At 35.6% G+C, this 22,230-nt stretch overlaps 1 protein-coding gene and 1 non-coding gene across 2 annotated transcripts in view; one reads left to right on the top strand and one right to left on the bottom strand.

Moving 5' to 3' along the window:
* Nucleotides 1-20,869, top strand: part of UFL1 (UFM1 specific ligase 1) — a 29,703-nt gene extending 8,834 nt beyond the window's left edge. The window contains exons 8-19 of the mRNA XM_004580371.4: nucleotides 16-162; nucleotides 859-1,034; nucleotides 2,144-2,323; nucleotides 5,263-5,383; nucleotides 8,130-8,252; nucleotides 15,010-15,127; nucleotides 16,513-16,676; nucleotides 16,761-16,891; nucleotides 18,101-18,181; nucleotides 18,491-18,576; nucleotides 19,089-19,269; nucleotides 20,579-20,869. Of these exons, the coding sequence (XP_004580428.2) occupies nucleotides 16-162; nucleotides 859-1,034; nucleotides 2,144-2,323; nucleotides 5,263-5,383; nucleotides 8,130-8,252; nucleotides 15,010-15,127; nucleotides 16,513-16,676; nucleotides 16,761-16,891; nucleotides 18,101-18,181; nucleotides 18,491-18,576; nucleotides 19,089-19,269; nucleotides 20,579-20,797 (1,727 nt within the window). The 3' untranslated portion in view covers nucleotides 20,798-20,869. The remainder of the gene's footprint in view (nucleotides 1-15; nucleotides 163-858; nucleotides 1,035-2,143; nucleotides 2,324-5,262; nucleotides 5,384-8,129; nucleotides 8,253-15,009; nucleotides 15,128-16,512; nucleotides 16,677-16,760; nucleotides 16,892-18,100; nucleotides 18,182-18,490; nucleotides 18,577-19,088; nucleotides 19,270-20,578) is intronic.
* Nucleotides 6,000-6,104, bottom strand: LOC118758393 (U6 spliceosomal RNA). The gene has a single exon (XR_004995688.2). It is a non-coding gene; the product is annotated as a U6 spliceosomal RNA (small nuclear RNA).
* Nucleotides 20,870-22,230: the final 1,361 nt, after the last annotated feature.

Raw genomic sequence — 22,230 nt, 5'->3', positions numbered from 1 at the left:
TTGTTCTTTTTAAAGCTGTGCTTGAGGAGCTTGTCAATAGTGGACGCTTGCGAGGCACTGTGGTTGGTGGAAGGCAAGATAAAGCTGTGTTTGTCCCTGACATCTACTCCAAGACACAGAGTGCTTGGGTGGATTCCTTTTTCAGACAGAATGGCTATCTAGGTAACTACTTTTTTTTTTCTTTTTTTTACTAAAATATATTTCTGGAACACATTCTGAAAAAATGTTGTCTAACCTTGGAATCCATGTGTATTTCACTGTCGTTGAACAGATGATTATTTTGATTTCCTTTTAGTGTAAAAATAATCACATTGGTTTCCATGGCTCTTAGACCTGATTTTAATGCCATGGTTACTGAACAGCTATAACATCAGAAAGTCGAAAACAAATGTTGATACCAACCGTTAACTATCTTACAAATCAAGATGATGCTTTTAAAATCCAAATATTTTTAATTCAAAAAGGAAAATGTATTGTATAACATTGCCTGATTTTTCAGACTTACAATCTTAGGAACATTTTACTGGCTGTTAAACATTACTGTGTTCATTTTTATTAGTTTCTTGTACTTCAACACCAAGTTATACTGTTTCTAAGGTTCTGTTACCTGGATAAAATGGTTGCTTGTTTAAGGAATTAAAACAATTGCTTCAGAAACTTTTTGGTAAATGCCCATGATCTTTATAACAACATTTATTATTTATTCAAAGAATTCGAGAGACGGAGTTCACACCTTAGATGACTGACTGTAGTAACCAGAGTTCTGCTAGCCCAACCCAGGAGACAGGATCTTTTTTTTGCAATTTCTAAAAGGTGTGAATGGCTAACAATTCTAATTCATCTGTGGTATATTTATAGAATTTGATGCCTTGTCCAGACTTGGCATCCCAGATGCTGTTAACTACATAAAGAAAAGATATAAGACTACACAGCTCTTGTTTTTGAAAGCGGCTTGTGTCGGCCAAGGACTTGTGGACCAGGTGGAAGCGTCAGTAGAGGAAGCTATCAGCTCTGGAACATGGGTTGATATTGCAGTAAGTTTTTTTTTTTTTCCTTAAATTTTCTTTAAACCAGTGACAACTTATATTTTACTAGTATATTGCAGTTTAAGTAGTTAAGGTACACCAAGATCATCCTTATTTTAGATAGAAATTCTAGAAATAATTATTTCAATAAACAATTTATTTTATGTTTTATGTCATGACAGTTTCTCAAATACAGAGTAACCTTCCACATGTGGGTAGTCAACATCTTTTGTTCTGTAACTCTCCAACAAATAAATAGAGAACTTTGTTAATCCTAACAGTGAAATTGGTAAGACTTCCCCCTATCTTACCCATACTGTTTCAGCTGCACTGGTATTAGGTATTGTGTGTCATTTCTTTATCCCTTATCCACTGATCTCTGCTAATGTGTTAGTACAAGCTGCTTTGACACTGATACTGTTTTACTTCAGTGTTCATTGTTGACCTCTATTATATCACACAGGTAAGTGTAGTAAAGTAAAATCAACACCAATCCATTACATCATAGTCATGATTCAGACCTATTTTTGTTTGTTTGTTTGTTTTGTTTGTTTGTTTTTTAGCAGAAAATGCTGTTCTGGGTACCCATGTTTCTAAATCTCCAGATTTAAGTATTTTTTTTAGCTATTCAATAACTTTTATTGAGAGCATCCTATGTACCATTCTATTTTGTGGTGATTTGGTGGCCAGACTTTCTGCCCACAGGAGGAGCACCTTTGGGAAGAGAACATTAATCAAAATGGTAATTTTGGTAGAAGAAGGAGCAAAGAAGAAATACATTTTGTAGATAAAGTTATTAGGATAATTCTTTGTTAATGCATTATTAGTAAGTTGGAGAAATTGAATGACTTACAGGTTCTTTGACATGCCTATTGTGTGTACACTTGATGATGAGTGGTAGTCAATGGGATCTGTGATTCCAGAGTTCAGTATTGGTGATGAAATCAGAAAGGAAATTGGGAAATTTGAGGCATAGATGTGGATCCAAAAGCCGTTGTACTAAAGAGATCACCTAAGAACAGTACATATAACATACTTATCTCTATAACTGTGTATAAAATAAATGATTTATATTTTATTTAAAACTTGTATTGACTTTATTTTATTTGTTTTTCTAGCCTCTGCTGCCCAGTTCTTTATCAGTTGAAGATGCTGCCATGTTGCTTCAACAGGTGATGAGAGCATTCACCAAACAGGCACCAGCTGTTGTCTTTAGTGACACTATTGTAGTTAGTGAAAAGTTTATAAATGACTGTGCAGAGCTGTTCAATGAACTGATGCACCAAAAAGCGGAAAAGGTATGCCAGATTTCCTTCCACCTGCTAATCTTGAGATTATTTTCATATTAGAATCTTCTGATGTCTTTTGAAATATGAAGTGAGCAGTTTGATCCAAAATGAACACCTTGTGTCATACATCATTTTCTTTATCATTTATTTTTTATTTCCTCTCCTGGAATTGTTTTTTCATTTCTGTTAGAACATGGAAACTGATTTTATATATTAAAATCACAGTTACTAAGGGCATTGGTTCAGTTTTAAAACACTAAGATAGGCAAACGTGTCATCTTGATCTGTATAAATATACAGTGTGTTTATATGAATCGGTGCACATTTGTATTTACTAAATCTAGTTGAGTTTCATTAAATTTATTTCAGGGACACAGAATAACTTACTGAGGATATAAATTTTGTAGCTGTCGAAATTGTTTAGTTCCTAAGAGCAGCTGCTGTCAGAATATTCTGAAATAGAGGTCATTTTGGCTCTACTTTAATAATCATCAATTACACAGCGCCATTTCCATATAAAAGCTGCTTTCAAATGCATAAGATAAACCCATGTGTCTTATTAAACTGTTAATATATCTATAAGGGCTTATTAAAGATGTTTTAGCTTTATTAACTATTCTGCTTTGAAGAATGAAAAGAATACATGTTGGATATCAGTAAATCCAAGTTTTAGTATATTCACTTTCTGTATGATTTTGGATAAATAGACTTCCAGAAATAGAATGATGTCTACTCTGGAAAGGATACATATAAATAAATGAGGAATATAAAGCCTGGTACATATCAGCAATAAGTTATTAAATGACTTTTTTATTTTTATTTTTGATCTTTTGGTCTTAATAGCGGCGTCACTAGCCTTCTTCCTTGGACTCTTCCTTCTAACCACAAAAGTAGTTCATAGTGAGGAGGTTGTATCACCTTGAAATGCTAACTTTCAATGTATTTCTCTTTACAAAATGAAAAAGGGAAATAATTGCATTTTTACCAGCAAAATGCATTTTTGTCAATAAACAAAATGTAAAATTTGGCAAATGTACTTTTGTCAAATAGAACCTTTCCATGAGATAGACTGTCTATGAACTTGGAAATAATTCATTGTTACCAAAATGAACTTTTAAAAAACAAAGATTATCAAGAATGAATTCAGAGAAAATTTCATTTATTTGACTTAGGGTATAATTCATATACGGTCATTTGTGTGGGGTAGGAGGTGAGGATGTTTTATTATCTTTCTGATGATCTCAGGTACCCAGATGACACTACTTGGTACTCCCTTTCGAAAGGTAATGGGAAGGATGACATTCTAAGACCAGCCAATAACAGCTAAGGAGAATTTCATCTAATTTTGAGCAATCAATTGCTTGGGTACCAGATAAGACTTCCTCATTAGCTAGTAATAGACACTTTATTAACTGGGTTTTTAGTACTCCAAAGAAATGAAACAACTGACTTTATGAAGAGAAGTTATCACCGTTGGAGAGGATTAAGTTCAGGATCAGGTGGCCTCTTGGCTAGGTGGTAAATGACAGTAGTAGTGTACTAAGGAAGGAAGCACATGGTGAGAAGAGAGACAGAAAAAGAGGCTGTTCCCAACTCAGTCTCTTTCAACAACTCTTGTGACAATTATATTCAAGCACATATATCCCAGTGACCTGAAGACCTCCCACTAGTCCACTTCTTAAACACCATATTTGATCAAGTTTCCATTCCTTAAATATCAGTTTGGCGTTTAAATACCTGCATCAGGGACTGATGTTTTGGTGTTACAAATATAGCTGCCATATGTGATGCCAGCATCTCATGTAGGTGCTGATTTATATCCCTGCTGCTCTATTTTCAATCCAGCTTCCTGCTTGTGTGCCTGGCAAAGCAGTAGAGGGTGGCCCAAATCTTTAGATTCTTGTAACCATATCCCTCTTGTCTCCTGGCTTCAGACTAGCCCAACTCTAGTGATAATATCCACCTGGGGATTGAAGCAGTGGATGTTAAGATGTCCTCCTCTCTGTAGCTCCACCTTTCAAATATATAAACGTATGCCTGTATGACTTTGAGGGACAAGTCATGTTCAGACCATGACAGGTGTAAAAGACAAAGAATCACTGATTTTTTTTTTCTTTTCTTTTTAAAGATAATTTATTGGTAAGGCAGATATGCAGAGAGGAGAAACAAAAAAGGTGTCCCATCCAGTGGTTCATTTCCCAAGTGACCACGACAGTTAGAGATGAGCTGATCCAAAGCCAGAAGCCAGTAATCTCCTTCAGGTCTCCCATATGAGTTCAGGGTTCCAAGGCTTTGGGCCATCCTCTTACTGCTTTCCCAGACCACAAGCAGGTTGCTAGAAGGGAAATGGAGAAGCCGGAATATGATCTGGTGCCCATATGAGATCCCACGTGTGCAAAGTGAGGATTTAGCCCCTAGGCTGTCACGTCGGGCCCATAATTACTAGTTCTTAGAAAAGAGAAATAGCCTTAAAATAGTAACTGGGGCACAATGCAGTAACCTAGTGGCTAAAGTCCTCACCTTGCATGCCAGGATCCTATATGGGCACCCGTTCATATCCAGGCTTCTCCACTTCCTTTCCATCTCTGTTTTTGGCCTGGGAATCTAATAGAGAATGGCTCAAAACCTTGGGACCCTGGACCCACATGGGAGACCCAGAAGAAGCTCCAGCCTGGCTCCTGGCTTCAGATCGTCTCAACTCCAGCTATTGCGGACACTTTGTGGGTGGATGTGAACTAGTGGATGGAAAATCTTTATCTCTGCTTCTCTTTCTCTAATTCTAACTTCCAATAAAAATAAATCTCTTTAAAAAATAGTAGCTATGACAATGATTTACAGTTCCTATTAAAATTAAGCAGGAATATTTAAGAGAAGTTAGTATATGAGTATAAACAATGAAATGCAGTATGTATTTAACAATAGCAACAAAAAAGCATGTTTTATTTCAGGAAATGAAAAACAATCCTGTACATTTAATCACTGAAGAAGATCTGAAACAAGTCTCCGTGTTAGAAAGTGTTAATACAAGTAAAAAAGATAAAAAAGACGAGAGGAGGAGGAAAGCAACAGGTAATAAATTATGAATTAGATTCAAATATGAATTTGTTCCAGTAAAGTTAGCATTAGGTTCTTTGAAAGACTATTTATTTTATTATCACCCTTTAATTTGACTGATATTACCAACCAAATCTGTTGCTAATGAGTTAAATTTTAATTACAAAATTGGAAATATTGGGTGATTATATATAGTTTGTGTTCTTTGGAATAAATATTTGTAATATTTTCAGGATTATGGCTCATCTCCTGTTTCCCTGTCACCCTCAATGTTTTGCCCCAGCAGCTCTTTGATTCTTCAACTTGCCAAGTGTAGGTTCATTTTAAACCTTTAATACTGCTTCCTGAACTTCATATAATTGGTTCTTTCTTTTCATTTAGAGACAACTTAAAATGTCACTTCCTAATCCCTCACAATAGTTTCCACAGTCATTCTGTCAAATCATGACATTAGCTTTTTGTAATACTCTGTCACTGCAATGTGTCCTGTTGTTTAAGAGCCTTGTTAACCTTCTTGTTTTTGAATCTGTAGTACCCAGAGCACCACTTGGTATATTTTTTAATTTTTTTAAAAGGTGCATTTAAAGCTAGCATGTTTTTCCATAATTTTTGTAATAGGAACAAGTTAGTAGTATAATGTAAGTATTTTAAAAATTTTCATGTCATCCTCTCCCAGGAACCGTGCTAATAATCTCTGTATTATTCCAATTTGAATATATGTACTGTCAAAGAAAGCAGTAAATACAAATTAAAGAGATCTAGGGCCGGTGCAATTGTTCCATGGCTGTAATTCTCACCTTGCAAGCGCCTGGCTCCCATATGGTGCCTGTTCATGTCCTGGCTGCTCCACTTCCCATCCAGCTTCCTACTAATGGCCTGGGAAAGCAGTAGAATATGGCCCAAAGCCATGGGACTCTGCACCTGAATGGGAGACCCCAAAGAAGTTCCCAACTCAGGCTTTGGACCGGCTCAGCTCTGTCTGTTGCAACCACCTGGGACCAGTAAATGGAAAATCTTTCTGTCGATGTCATCTTCTCTGTAAAATCTGACTTCCCAAAAAAATAAATATATTTTTAAAAATCTGATATTCAGCTTTTTAAATAACAGTACAGCTACATTAAGCGAATATTATGAAAACCACATTTATAATGAAAGCATTATTATTGTTATGAGAATTCACTCATTTATGTGAGATTTTATTTCCTGTCTTAAAATTTATAAAATCACACAATGATATTCTGATGTTTTTATCTGTTTTAACAGGACACTTATAGTAGATTGATAATAAAATTGATAGTTACACATATTTTGTCATTTGAAGTTATCAATTTGCTTATATCAGATGAGGATTTACATCAGTGTAACTAGTCATTTTATTTCTCACTAAAGCTTAAAGGGCTATATGATGTTTTGCTTTGAATTCTAGTACTACTTCACTGTAGACATGTAGTTACATTACATTGAATTGTCTCAAAAATGAATGTTCTGTTATAAACTTACTATGAAATGTTACAGGCATGTTCGTTTCAATCAGTAATTTTGAAAATAGTATTCTTTTGAAAACTAATGGATATAAGTCAAGGATATGATAAAGTCTAAGTGAATTTGATTTAGAATCTAGAAAAACCTGTAATCTTTATGAAAAAAAGCACAGTTTCAGTATTTTAATATTTAAAACAAATTATAGGGACAGGCATTGTGATGCAGGGATTTTTAAGCTATTGCTTGAGATGCCAGAATCCCATGCCAGAATACCGGTTCACGTCCTGACTACTCTATTCCCACTTCTGCCCTCCTAATAATGCACCTGGGAAACAGCAGACAGTAGCTCAAGAACCTGAGTCCTAACAAATAAATAGAGGATTCAAGTGGAAAATCTGGCTTTCAGCTTCAGACAGGTGTAGCACTGCCTATTGTAGCCATTTCAGAAAAGTCTCTATCTCTGTTTGTGGATGTCATTCTGCAATGCAAATAAATATTTTAAAAACAATTATAAATATATATACACATATATAATTTCTATTAAATAATGAAAATATAAGATAAATACATAATAGCAGGGAAGTACTTCAGTGACATTGTTTCATTTTTATTTATAATATTCAAATTGCTTTCCTAATTTGTGCTTTTTTAAGTCTTAAGTTAGCCTGTATTGACTGATAGTTTTTTCTAATTAAGCAGCTTAATATTCATGGTAGTTAGTTATTGAACATGTTGTATTTCAAGCACTGTTATGACCTCAAGATTGCAAAAGTTCATGAGCTATGCTCCTTCTTCTCAAGAAATTTGTGATCAGCTTGGGTGGTAGAAGAGTCAGGTTAGCGCCCCTAAATATTCATTATTATCTTTTACCCAATAGGGCAAAATCATGTGGAATTAATTTGGTGAAGAGTCTCAGTAGGGGAGAGTGATATGTCTTTTGTAAAAGAATGAATGAATGAATGAAGCATATTTGGTTCAGAGATAGTAGGGGAGAAGAGATAAAGGAATGAGTTTAGCTGACACCAGACAGAACTACAAAAGACTATTTTTTGAGCACAGGGATGCCTGCCTAAATTCTAAAGGTTTCATATTTTATCTTTATTGATCTCTTATTAAATTTGCTTTTATTTTAATGAAGAGTGTTCACATTTGAAGAACCCCAAATTTCTTTTTTTTTTTCTGTTATTTGCTGTAAAATCAAATGCAATGAGTTAGTACCATTTTCTGAAATTGTTTAGATTCAGTTAGGTAATGCTAACAAATGTCCTTTTTTTAACAGAGGGTAGTGGAAGTGTGAGAGGAGGAGGTGGGGGCAATGCCAGAGAATACAAAATTAAGAAAGTAAAGAAGAAAGGAAGAAAAGATGATGATAGTGATGATGAGTCTCAGTCATCTCACACTGGTATGTACCTTGATCTTACTTTTTCTTTCTGTGTATGATTTTTTTTACATTTGATTATTATTATTATCATTTTATGATACAGTTCCATAGGCTCCTGGTATTTCCCTTATCCCAGCCCCAACCCCCACACACACTTAGTTCCTCTATATCATTACTGAAGTATAGTTCTTCATACACAGTCATATGTCCAGCATTGCGGGCATGGATAATGGCAGAGGGTCCAGCATTCTATTATCAAGATACAGTAAACAGTTTCATTGGAATTCCATCTTTGTCTGGAAGTAGACAATACTACATTGTATCCTCACAACTGGATGTTAGTCTCCATTTCACAGCTACTGTACATGCCCTCAAATGAAAAGTCATAATACAAAATCAATAATAGAAAAATAGAAATTTACAATGCCATGAAGTTAAATGACATGTTACTAGATATGACAGTCTCCATTACACAGCTACTATACATCCCCTTAAATGAAAAGCCACAAAACTAAATCAATATCAGGAAGAAAAAAGAAATTAACAACACCTTAAGGTTAAATAATATGCTTCTAAATGACTAATGTGTAGCTGAAGAAATGAAAATCAAGAACCTTCTTGCAGAAAATGATGCCACTGCATGATCTATGAGTCTTTGAATGATTTAATCAGAACAAAGTGTTTTGAAGAGGTGAAACTAACAGAAAACATAAAAACTAATGTGTTATAGTTTCCGCTGATTTTTGTTGGTGAAGTGTGTCTCTTCTAGACAAAAAATAGATGGGTTTTGTTTTTTAATCCAGTCAACTAGTCTATGACATTTGATTGAGCTTAAGCCATTTACATTCAGGGTTAATATGTATGGATGGTACTTTGGTCCTATCATTTTAGGAATGGGTTGTTCATTGGTTTAGTCTTCTGTTGTTATTTTTACTAGGATGTTCATCCCATTTGCCTTTGGTTTTGGTAGGTGCCATTCCTCTTCTCTGTCAAGAGAACATCTTGAAGTATCATTTGTAGGGCAGGTTTGGAAGAGAAGTATTCTTTTAACTTTTCTTTACTGTGGAAGGATTTTATTTCATCTTCAAAGACAAAAGAAAGCTTTGCTGGATATGTTATCCTGGACCAACAATTTTGTTCTTTTAGAATCTGGAATATGTCACTCCATTCTCTTCTTGCCTGTAGAGTTTCCTGTGAGAGATCTCCCATGAGTTTAATTGGCATTCCTTTATATGTCAACTGATTTTTTTCATGTGCACATTTAAGGATCTTTTCCTTATGTTCAATTGAAGAGAGCTTGATGATCATGTGCCATGGTGAAGATTGTTTTTTGTTTTTTTTTTTTTTTTTTGAAGATCACTTTTGATCATGCCTGTTAGGAGTTCTGTGCCCCTCCTGGATCTTGTTTCCCAATTCTTTCTCTAGATTAGGGAAATTTTCCTTTATTATTTCATTAAATATATATATATATATTTTTTTTTTTAATTTTATTTTAAATTCATTAATTACATTGTATTATGTGACACAGTTTCATAGGTACTGGGATTCTCCCCACCCCTCCCCAAACCCTCCCACCATGGTGGATTCCTCCACCTTGTTGCATAACCACAGTAAATATATTTTTAAAACCAATTTTTCTTCCTGCACCTTCTAGGACTCCCATAACTCTTATATTTGGCCTCTTAATAGTGTCTTTCAATTCTTGAATACTTTTTTTGGCCTGATCCAGCTCTTCTTCCAGCTTTTTATTTGCTTCCCCCTGGTGACAGGAAATATCTTCCAATTCTGAGATTCTTTGTTCTTTGCTTGCAGCCAATTGTGCCACTCCCTCCAGCAAGTTCCAGGTCTCGGTTCTTATGTTAGATTTCCACAAAGAACTCCATAGCCCCAATTCCTGGCTCACTAGTCTCCGCCTCCTGTGATACCATGCTGAGGCTGCACCATTGTCTGTACAAGCTTTCTCCCACTTCCGGTTGGAGTAGGTCCCAGGATTAGGGAGACACCAGGTGTACTATATAGCTAGGTTGTTGGTGGCGCTGATCTTGCCAGAACCTGTTGGCCATTAGGTCTGGGTGCCACACAGACCTATTTTGACCCGTACGATGCCACAGTTGGTATTATTTTCCTGTGGGACCAGTGCAAACCACAGAACTCAGTGAGTTCTCACAAGCTCAGCACATGCGCAGTTCACTGTTGTCCACTGCAGTCCTAAAGCTTTTGCCACAGTGTGCAAAATGGCACGTAATGTACCACTCTTAGAGTTCTTGATGCTGGCCGTCAGGTCTGAAGGCTACCCAGACCTGTCTTGGGTGGAACCTGTAGAATGCCACGTTGCTGCAGTTTGCTGAGTCAGAATTGTGTTCACTTTCAGCTCAGCATATGCTCAGTCCTTTCCCTTGCCTTTGCCTCCTTAAGCAAAATGGTGCCCAGTTCGGCTCAAGGGGGCTAACTGGGCTATGAAATCCACCCTGTTCTTGCACCACCCATCTGGGATCTGCTGCTCTGTCTCTGCTCCTGATCAAATCAAACAGACCAGCAAGACGAGCAGTTCTTTGTCTGGGTTCACCTCCCAAGCTCCCAGTGAAAATGCCTTCCACCTGGTTGCTGGTGGAGTTCAGATTGCTGTTAGCTGAATGCCGCTGGAGTATCAGTCACTGCAACACCACATGGTTGTGTCCGCTGCTTTCCTGTGTCTGTCAGTCTCCAAGGACCCCTCTGCTGTTGTTCTGTCCTCTCCTATTTCCTGGAATGTGTCCTCTCTGCTTCATCCTGATTAAGTGTTTCTCTGTCCGTTTAAATGTGTCCTTACCCTATTCTACCATCTTGATTTTCCCTTTCTGTGTATGATTTTGTTCAGCATATTTTCATGGTGCATATGTATATATAACTAGCTTTATTAATATATCTTTATACTTACACAGGATGATTTTGTTTTACATGATTTCACTGGGTACAAATTTGAGTTACCATTGTATAAGTGACTTCAGTCCACCAAAACAGTTCAAATTTCAGTTACCCTGATATTTTACTTGTTAATAATTGTGTGAAAATCAAACTTCACTGGTAGTGCCTCAATTCATAAATCAGTACATACTCATAATTGGTTGTATATCATGAAACTATGACAGTTCTGTTGCCTATTTTATGTTTTCATAGCTTATCAATTACTGATAGTTACACATTTATTCATTATGCACAGGTAGAGTATGTGGTTGTGATACTTTTTTGTCTCCCAGTGACTTACCATCATACCACTTTATGAAAATGGATCATCAGAACAGGGAATTGGCAAACAAAGAGAAACAAAGAAATGAAAAGCAGGAATACTGGAAACAAGATTGTAATCATTCACAAGTAATCTTACAGGGAAAATGTTACCTCTGAGAATGTTAATGCTTACAGTGTTCAAGATATAGCAGTTGGGGTCAGCTTTTATGGCATAACTAATTCAGTCACCACCTGCAAGGCTGACATCCCATATGGGCACAAGTTTCAGTCCTGGCTGCTGCACTTGTGATTCAGCTACCAGGTAATCTGCCTAGGAGATGGAGATGAAGATGGTGAAGCCTGCACACATGTAAGAGACCAGATGAAGCTCTTGGCTCCTGGCAGGTTGATCCAGCCCTGCCTTTTGCAGCCATTTGGAGAATGCACTACCAGATAGAAGATCTCTGTTTCTCTCTGTAGCCCCCTTCCTCTCTAACACTGCTTTTCAAATAAGTAAAATCTTAAAAAAAAAGAAGAAGAAACTAGCTATAGAATAAGATCAAGTTAGTAAATGTACACTTACTGATATCTGTGAGGTAACTGGCTGTGATCAGAAAGAAGTAAGTAGAAAGCTTCACATTAAAGGAATTCTTAGAGATACTAAAAGACGTTAAATGGGAAAAGGTAACATGTAAGGTGCATGCTTACTTCCTATAGTAATACCTAACTGATTGGTTACTTATATCTCAGAGGGAGAATTAATTGTATTCTTCCTTATTTCCTGCACTGTGTTTGACCAAGTCAAGTATACACAAGACATCTGAGTTTGTTCTTCTGAGTAAAATTAATGTATTTTCACTTTTCTGTTTTAAAAAGTTAGCAATAAAACCATAATGCTCCCCATTAAATACTTAAAAAACAAATTTCAGATGATTATAATAGAAGGTTTTTATTTTTTTTTCTTTCACAGATTTCATGACATATGGAACATAGCTAGGAGTTGTACATATCAGCGGTGTGGCTGCAGCTATTAATGTGCTCTTATTTGTAATAGCACAGTCACTTAAGATCTGTCTTTGAATTAAAGAAGTAGAAATTGTTGCTCTTTTTAGTATGTGTAAAACTTAATTATGTGAAAGTGTGTCTATATGGGCTATCAGCTGTGCCCATGTTTTCAGTAACATTAAGACTATTCAGTGTGTGGGTTTTCAATTTACATTGATAAATGTACTATCCTTTTCCCTAGATAAAGAAGGATGGAGGTGAAGAAGCATTTAAAAAATATTTCTTTGATATTTGTAGCCTTGTTAATTCAGGCATGTGTTCATTTTTCTGTATAGATTGAGAAGAGCTACACAAGTTGTAAAATTATTCTACCAAAAAAATTGTAATTTCAATGTGTTTGGAAAATGATTGTGTTACAGTAACTGAAGACCTAATTATGTCTTGGGTAAAATATTATCAATTCAGTATGACAGATTATTGTGTAAAATATACTGTAAAATGCATGCAAGAATCAGACAGGAAATTATAAGAATAGTTAGAATATCAGGAATGGATAGATCTCAGAAAAGAAGGATACTGTTTGTCTATTCAGAAGCAGTGATCTCAGCTCTTTAAATCTTCATATTAAAAACTGATTTTTAAGCCATTTTACTTTTATTCCTTTTCTTTTGCGATTTATTTATTTTTTATTGGAAAGGCAGATTTATAGATAGAAAGATCTCCCGTGCATTGGTTCACCTTCCAAATGGCTGTACCAACCCAAGCTGAGCCGATCTGAAGCCAGGAGCTTTTTCTGGGTCTCCCATGTGGATGCAGGGTTCCAAGGCTTTGAGCCATCCTCTTTTGCTTTCCTAGGCCATAAGCAGGTAGCTGGATGGAAAGTGGAGCAGTCAGGACACAAACCAGCACCCGTGTGGGATCCTGGGTGTGCAAAGCAAGGATTTGGCCACTGAGCCAACGCTATGATGCTGAGCCCTATTTTATTTTTGCTTCTAAGGTTTCTCCTGTAGAAGCAGCAAGTTAATTTAGCCAGAAATACTCATCTTTATGTGGGGAGTGGGGTGTTAAAGCTGCTCCTGGCACTGGGAGGGGCCGTTGCAAGATGGCGGCTGGCCCAGGGCCAGGAGGCGGAGCTAGTCTCGCCAGCAGGTAAACAGGATAGGCTAGTTCCCCCATGGTGGTTACTGGCCTATCACGTAGTGCCAAGTGGACCCACAGAGAGAAGTGATTGGTGGAGAACTATATAAAAGTAGCGGGTAAAAGCTAGTGGGAGGACAGATGGACAGACAACAGACAATGAATGACGACAACAACGAAGAAAGACTGGGGGACGACGAGGAGAAAGACCATGGGGAGTGAAACAGAGAATACAGGAAGAAATGTGGGAGGAATGGTGGCGGAAGAGGCGGGTAGGAAAGCTTAGACCAATGGGTACAGGCACAGCAGAGAGAAGGTTTTAAACGCAGCCGCTTTTGGCAGTGAGAGGTCCGGTTGCCAGCTTTTCCTGGACACCCAAGAGTATGACTCGGCGTTTTTAGTGTTGGTGACACCTTTAAACCTTTGCAATTTCTGGGCCCGGCAGTGTGGCCTAGCAGCTAAAGTCCTCACCTTGAACGCACCGGGATCCCATATGAGTGCCGGTTCTAATCCTGGCAGCTCCACTTCCCTTCCAGCTCCCAGCTTGTGGCCTGAGAAAGCAGTCGAGGACGGCTCAGTGCCTTGGGATCCTGCACCCGCATGGGAGACCTGGAAGGAAGTTCCTGGCTCCTGGTTCCTGGCTCCTGGCTCCAGATTGGCGCAGCACCGGCCATTGCGGCTCACTTGGGGAGTGAACCATTGGACAGAAGATCTTCCTCTCTGTCTCTCCTCCTCTCTGTATATCTGACTTTGTAATGAAAATAAAATAAATCTTAAAAAAAAAAACTTTGCGATTTCTAGTGGAAATATTGCTAGTTTTTTTACATACAACTTTTACTTTTCCAAGTAACTTGATGGACACTACATTATTACAACACATATTTCCGTAGCACTAGTTGCGTACAAATTTTCCTGTGTGTGTTTCTATGTGTATGTATTTGTTTTTCTGAGAACAAAAATAAGTTATAAGTGTAGTATATGATGAATTGGATTGTTTCTGTTTTGTTCTTAGCTTAGTTTCTTTCCAAAAAGTCAAAATTTAGCTTACCAATTCTACTAGGATTGTAGGTAACATAATTTTTTATGAAGAAAATTCTACCACTGTTCATTTTTCACCTTTTCATAAAATATTTTTTCTGTGTATTTGCATCATCTAAATTAGATGAGGGAGAAAATTATCTTTATTATCTTTTGATGAAATTGTTGGGAGAAGATCATTTTAGGATGAAGTTGGAAAATTATATAAATTCCATCACATCTACTATATAGTTTTCTAAAGCAGTATTTTCATTAGGTATTATTTGTTAACATGGATGCTTTTATTGACATTAAATTAATATCAGTGTCTTGATTAATTATGTTAATAAAAATTATTTTTATTACATATTTGTTTTCTTCTCTCTCTTTTTTTTTTTTGTCTCTATTATAGGAAAGAAAAAGCCAGAGATGACTTTTATGTTCCAGGATGAAATTGAAGACATTTTAAGAAAACATGTACAAGATGCTCCTGAGGAATTTATTTCTGAACTTGCAGAACACTTGATAAGGCACGTATAAATTGCATTTTTCTATTTTATGATAGATGCTCTGTGAGTTATTAAAATTCTCCTGGAGAACAACAAAAATATATTTTAGGCATTTCCTTTTCCAAGCCTAGAATTTAATCTAGCTGCCAAATTGTAGATTTTACTTGACTGCAGCAGTTCAACAAATATGTATTAGGTGCTTTGGGCAAAGCAATATAGGAAAACAAAGGATAAAAACCTTTAAAAATGTCCTCGTTCACTGATTTAATCTTAGGTCTTAGTTGGAAAGAAAATACCAGCAGTAGTCACTGGTTTCCATAGCATGAGAAATTGTATACAAAAGAAAAAAAATAATTTGCTGTTTTAATTAATAAAATATTTGCTGTTAGGGTGAAAATTAAGTAATAGAGTATCCTCAAGAAAAATTAACGTTAGACAAGTTGCCTTATGAATGAATCAGATTGAATTTATTTTTATACAAAAGGAGATGAAATTGTTTAACTTGACCATTACTAAACTAACTTGTCATCCCTCAAATTAATAGGAGTATATAAGTTTCCATAAATATAATCCAGCATCCAAGTACATCCAGCTTTGAATTTAGAAATACAGCTTCTAGTGAGTTTTTTTAAATTTATGTAAACATATTTGTTCATAAACAGTTACAGAACTGTATTTTTCACTAGTTAAAAAAGGAAATTCTTTTTGTTAATAATAAACACCAAGAAAGTTTTAATGCAATATCCCTTAGTAATTTAGGCATTGGAAATTTAAGATGTAATTCCTGAGCACAAGAACATATTTATAGTTATACTCCAAATAGCATTAAAAATTTGTTTTGAACTGTGAAGTCTGTATTGTTAATTTTTTTTTAAGATTTATTTATTTTTACTGGAAAGGCAGATATGCAGAGAGAAGGAGAGACAGAGGAAAATCTTCCATCCATTGGTTCACTCTCCAAGCGGCTGCAATGCCTGAAGCTGAACCATGCTGGAGCCAGCAGCCTCTTCTGGGTCTCCCATATGGATGCAGGGTCCCAAGGCTTTGGGCTGTACTTAACTGCTTCTCCAGGCCACAAGCAGGGAGCTGGATGAGAAGCTGGGCTGCCTGGGTTAGAACCCATGCCCAAATGGGTTCCCAGGATGTTCAAAGCATGAACTTTGGCCTCTAGGTCACTACGTTGGGCCCAGTTAATGTTTTTATTGTCTTCAGTGCAGTAACATTGAGTACGCAGAGATAAGAAAATAGTCCATTTCATTCCTAGGGTTGTGAAACATTCTGGGTGAAATGTCATCTAAATTTATTTTATTTTGTTAAATCTTTTAAGGTTTGATTGAATCAAAATTTATTGCCTGCACAAATCCAGTACATTTTAATAGACTTAAATATACTTCTCTTTTGCACAGGCCTCTTAATAAAATTTATCTCGAGGTAGTACGTTCAGTATTTATGTCTTCAACTTCTGCATCTGGAACTGGCAGAAAACGCACCATCAAGGATTTGCAAGAAGAAGTTTCAAACTTGTACAATAATATTAGATTGTTTGAAAAAGGGATGAAATTTTTTGCAGGTATATTTAATACTGATTTTTCTTCATTGATTCTCATGTTTTTGGGGGGAGGAGTTTGTTTTAATTCAGTTCCTTTTTTTCCAGATGACACTCAGGCTTCCCTTACCAAGCACCTGCTGAAGACTGTGTGTACAGACATCACCAACCTCATTTTCAACTTCTTAGCTTCAGATTTGATGATGGCGGTAGATGATCCTTCAACCATTACAAGTGAAGTATGTTAGTGATTTGTTTACCACTCTTAATGTTTTTTGCTTTAAGTGTAAGCACATTTTCTCTCACTTGAAATAACACAGTAAAAAGTTTTTAGAAAAAAATCTAAACAGTCTTAGATTTCACATAATATATACACACTTGCTGACAGGATTGGTTATATAAACAGTCTGTTAAAAATAGCAGTGCTTAAATACTTTGAAATCAACAGGATTTCTTTTCCAAATTCATGTTATGTAGCTTGTCTTTTTTTCTATTCACAATCCTTAACAGCATTCTCACTAGTTTCAACAACTTTGTAGTCATTTTCATGTGATAACATCATCTCATTTCATTATTTACATAGTTGCAGAATATTTTTCAAAGTTCTCAACACAGGCTAAAGTTGAAAGCTCACCTTTGCCTTTCTTGGAATGGCAGGTGGAGCTTTGGTTCTCAGTTCTCCAAGTGGAAGAAGGTTGCTATCTGTCACTAAAATGACAATGACCTCTGCTCTTCTCCCTTAACCTTCTTGATCTACTCAAGATTGACATTCAGCAAAGCTGAGTTATTAAAAATGATTTCATATACCTATCCTGCCTTTGATGTAGGTCATACAGTCCTCTGTACACCACTCAGCCTAACATCCAGCCACAGGACATGATCAGTTTTCCATCTTACAGGCATCCTTCTTCTTTATGACAGAGTACCTTCTCAGCTGACACTGCGAAGGGATGAGTATTCTCTTTCCACCCCCGTGCACAAGAGATAACTCTTTTTCCAAATACTGTATTTCCCACTGTCTCTCCAGTGTTCCTCTTACATGGGAGATGAGGAAGCTCACGAATAATGAAATTGAAGTTTATTTTGGTGGAAAAAATTCTGAAATCCAAGCATAGGTTTTTCATAATGCACATTTTCTGTGAAGTTTTTTGAAGCACCCTCTTGTTGCTAGTACAGATTTGAGGACTAGAACTGTCTTTGACCAGCTGGCTGTTGGCTAGCTCTCTGATTCTAGAATGCTTGTGTGTGTGTTTGTGTATGTTTTGCTTTGTTTTTTTGGTGTGTTTTCATTCCTAGTTAGATCTAAAATTCAAGAGCAATATAAAATCGACTCACAATTATGTTTCAGCAATAAAAATGCTTTAATTTTTTTTTTCTTGATCATATAACAACTATGTGTCAGGAGCATAATGCCCCCAAAAAATCATAAACAATTTTTTTCCTTACAGGTAAGAAAAAAGATTTTAAGCAAATTGTCAGAAGAAACCAAAGTAACTCTCACAAAACTCCATAATTCTCTGAATGAAAAGGTAAATAACATTTGATTCTGGTTAGTTTTCCCAGTTGGAGGTTTGTATTATAAAGATCTTTAGTAGGTTTTTACCAGAATAATTGTGAACTCAATCTAAAATAAGTATATTGCACTCATGTACCTCTTTAGGAAATAAGGTGAAAGAATAATACTGGGGCATTTTTCTGTTAAGCTCTAAATCCCAATTTTTCTTATGGCTATGAACTTTTGAAAGAATTGTATGTGAAGATTTTATACACACACACATATTTATTCTATATTTCTTTAGCACCTGTTATAAGTTAAATTATTTAAAATATATTTTCAGAGCATAGAAGACTTTCTTTCTTGTCTGGATTCAGCAACAGAAACGTGTGATATTATGCTAAAGAAAGGAGACAAGAAAAGAGAAAGGTAAAATTGAGTCGTCTGTATTATTAACATACTTAAGTGTGGTACCTTTAATACCTGGAATTTGAATATGACCAAATTGTTCATAGAAAACCCTATCAAGATTCCTGATAAATGTTCAAGTATGCTCAAAGTCTTAAAATTAGTATTCCTTTCTAACACTTCAGATAAGGTAGTGGAGTTCCTTATTTCATAGTCTGTTAAGCTTGGAAATTTTTCTCAGCTTAGAGACTTTCTGTGCAAGAAACGTTTCTGTATCAGTGTAGTTCTGTTTCATGTCTAGACACTCAAAAGCTTACAGTTGAATATCTCTGACCTGTATCTTGTTCTATAGTCAACCTGACCATGCCACTTAAGGAAGGTTGTGTCTGTCCATATTATCCCCATGTATGGAATGTACCTTAAAATGCTTATAAAATTAGCTAGACAAGCTATGAACTGAATAGAGAAAAAAATTAATATCAGTGAGAACTTGGTAAGTGTTAATACATTTATTAGATTTTATATTTGTTTAGGCAGATAATGTTCCAGCATCGACAAGCACTCGCTGAACAGCTGAAAGTCACAGAAGACCCTGCACTCATTCTGCACCTCACATCAGTCTTACTGTTTCAGTTCTCAACCCACAGCATGCTCCATGCACCAGGAAGATGTGTCCCACAGATCATTGCTTTTCTTAATAATAAAATTCCAGAGGTATTACCTATTTAATATATTTTAAACTTCAATATATTTTAAACTTCAAGTTCTTAGATTCTGAATATTTTCAGGGAATAGAATGTGAACAGTGAATTAGGAGACTGATTTTTTTTAATTTTCTCCTCTGATGTCTTTTATTTTTTTTTTTTTATTAATTATTTTGCATTATGTGACAGTTTCATAGGCTCTGGGAATCCCCCATCCCTACCCACGCCCCTCCCCCCTGGTGGATTCCTCCACCTTGATGCAGTATTACAGTTCAAATTCAATCAAGATTCTTTCCCTGCAAACGTATACCAAGCATAGAGTCCAGCTACTTATTGTCCAGATGGGTTGAACAGTTTCTTGGGGAGACCATTTCTGGTCTGAAGTTAGAGCAGGTAGAATATCATCCCAGTCAATTAAGAGTCCCAATATAACATCAACAGCAATTTGCAACATTATGGAATTGACATGGTTTTGAGTAACCAGTATGTTAAAAAAAAAAAAAAAAAGCAAGTCCTAACCACAGCCTATGATTAGCTCATTGACATTTCAATTTTAGTTTATATACAGGACTGGCTGCTATATACCTTAAAATGGCTATAAGGTACCATTCAGCTGTCTCGTGTCTATTTCATTTTAGTATTTATCCATTTGTTGGCTGGCGTGGACTGGCTCATGCCTCGCTGGGTCGGACACAAAGATTAGTTATTCCTCACCATGGTGTTGAGGATTTTCCTACACACAACACCCCCCGCCAAAAAAAATGTTCTGCACCTTAATTGTCGACAAATGTCTTGTTAGAGTTACAAGCCAGTCTAGATTATCCTAAAATCTGCCAAGATCAGCAAAATTATACTTCAACACAACAAATGGCTAAATACTAAAAAGGAGACTGATTTTTAAAATACAACTGGCTCAAAATTCAGGATTCATAAGATCCATTGTAAAGAATGCTCCAAATTTATAAATTAAGCTTTTAGACAAGATAATTTTGCTTCTCTAGGTTTATTATCCTTCAGGTCCAGTTCAAAAATCTTATCCTACACAGATTCCTCTGAAAATCTTTTAGCTAAAAATAGTTTGACTTTAAACTACTCTATCATTTTGACCATATCTTTGTGTTAAGTCAACTGAAAGTGATCTGCATTCATGTTTTATTTCCCCTAAACTGTATACTCCTTAGATTAAGGATTTTGCTATATTTGCTTTTCTATTTTCATGTCCAATATTTTATAAAGATATGTTTTAGTCATACATATCCTGCTGTACCTGTTCCACTGAAAATTGAATTAAATTATCTTCATCTTTCTGTTTTTTTCAGGCTCAACATACTCTTTTGGTACAATATCAAGGTTTGGTTGTAAAGCAGTTGGTTAGTCAGAATAAGAAGACTGGACAGGGAGATGATTCTTTGAATGAGGAATTGGACAAAGAGCAGCAAGATATCATCAATACTACTCGTAAAGAACTGAAGGAACTTTCTTCATCCGTTAAAGACCTGGTTCTGAAATCCAGGAAGTCATCTGTGACAGAGGAGTAATTATCTTAATTTATTTTTGTTAAGTAGTAAATGTTTCTCCCCAGAATTAAAGGTGAGTGGTCACAAAAAAAAGTCACTTCATAACTCTCCATTCCCCTGTAACAATCCCACCCCAGTTACAATACAGTTAAAACAGCAATGATACATTAAATGGAAATTTTCTACAGATTTTAAATTTTATAAAATGGGGTCTCTGGAAAGGTTTTCTTTTACAATATTTTCTCATGATTTTTACGTGAAAGAAGTTATTTTCATGTAAAAATAACGTAAGGATATTTCACATAATCCTGAAAATTATACATTTTAGATTTTTTTTTGCAAATGGTAAGTGAAATGTAAATTTTTTGGTATTGTCCATGTCCAGGAAAGGACTGATTTGTTTGCACTAGTTTTCAAATGATATTACTGTATTTATACACATTCAAGCAGAAGCTTACAATGTGGTCATGATTATTTTTCAAAAGTATACATTGGGTATCTAAAAATGTATCATGTGGTTTTTCTTAATGAAGAATGATTCAAAATTAATACAAAAATTTGCATTGCATAAATATGCTTGTATATATTTAGATGTATTACTAAGCTCTTGCTCTAATTTCTGGCAGGGAGATGGCCTCCTATATCCTCTACTGGAGTGAACTTTCATGAGTTTGGGACATAACATATGCTTTATAGGGCACAAGAACAAAAGAGTGGCCAGTACATTATTATGCTTTGTTACATACAAGTTGCTACTAAAAATGAGAAAAAACATGAGATTTACAAGTAGTTGTATGTCCCATTTAATAATAGAGTAAGTGAAATTTAAATACTGGATTTTTCTTTTGCCCAGTATACATTGTTGGATTTCATTTTTCATTTTCTTAGCAGCCCTAGTACCTACTATTTCACAAATAGCTGTATGATAGATACTTAGACTGTTTTTTCTGGTGATAAGAAAATCAGTAAGCATATTCAGGTCACTGAAACTTTTTCTTCCAAAAGTAGAAACTCTTATTTCAAATAAAAGGTATTGCTTTCTGAAGCTTATTAGTTAAAAAGTAGAATAGCTCCTTGGAGTAATCATTCTAACCAAATGAATTTAAACAATTTGTTATATTTTGAATATAATAATAATAAATGCCAAATACCAGGGAAAATATTATTTCATGTAATTCCTTACTTTGCATTTTTTATTTTAAAATTTTTGATTACAAAGATCAGTCCACCTCTGCATGATTGCAGACAATCACTAATCCTGAGTGACAGTGACTAATACTAAGCACTATCAGTAAAACTGATAAGAGTTTAAGATTTAATTAAAACAGTTTTCCATGAGTATTTTCTAGTACATTTTCATACGAGCAAAGAAAGAACAATGACAAGGACCTGTTAACCACAAATTCCAATTTAGATTGATTTGGCGTTTAGCTTCCAAAATACTGAACACTCAA

Source organism: Ochotona princeps, chromosome 1, assembly GCF_030435755.1.
Source record: "Ochotona princeps isolate mOchPri1 chromosome 1, mOchPri1.hap1, whole genome shotgun sequence".
Classification (NCBI taxonomy): Eukaryota; Metazoa; Chordata; class Mammalia; order Lagomorpha; family Ochotonidae; genus Ochotona; species Ochotona princeps.
Note: the sequence above shows the minus strand (reverse complement) of the source record. Positions and strands in the feature narration are given on the sequence as shown.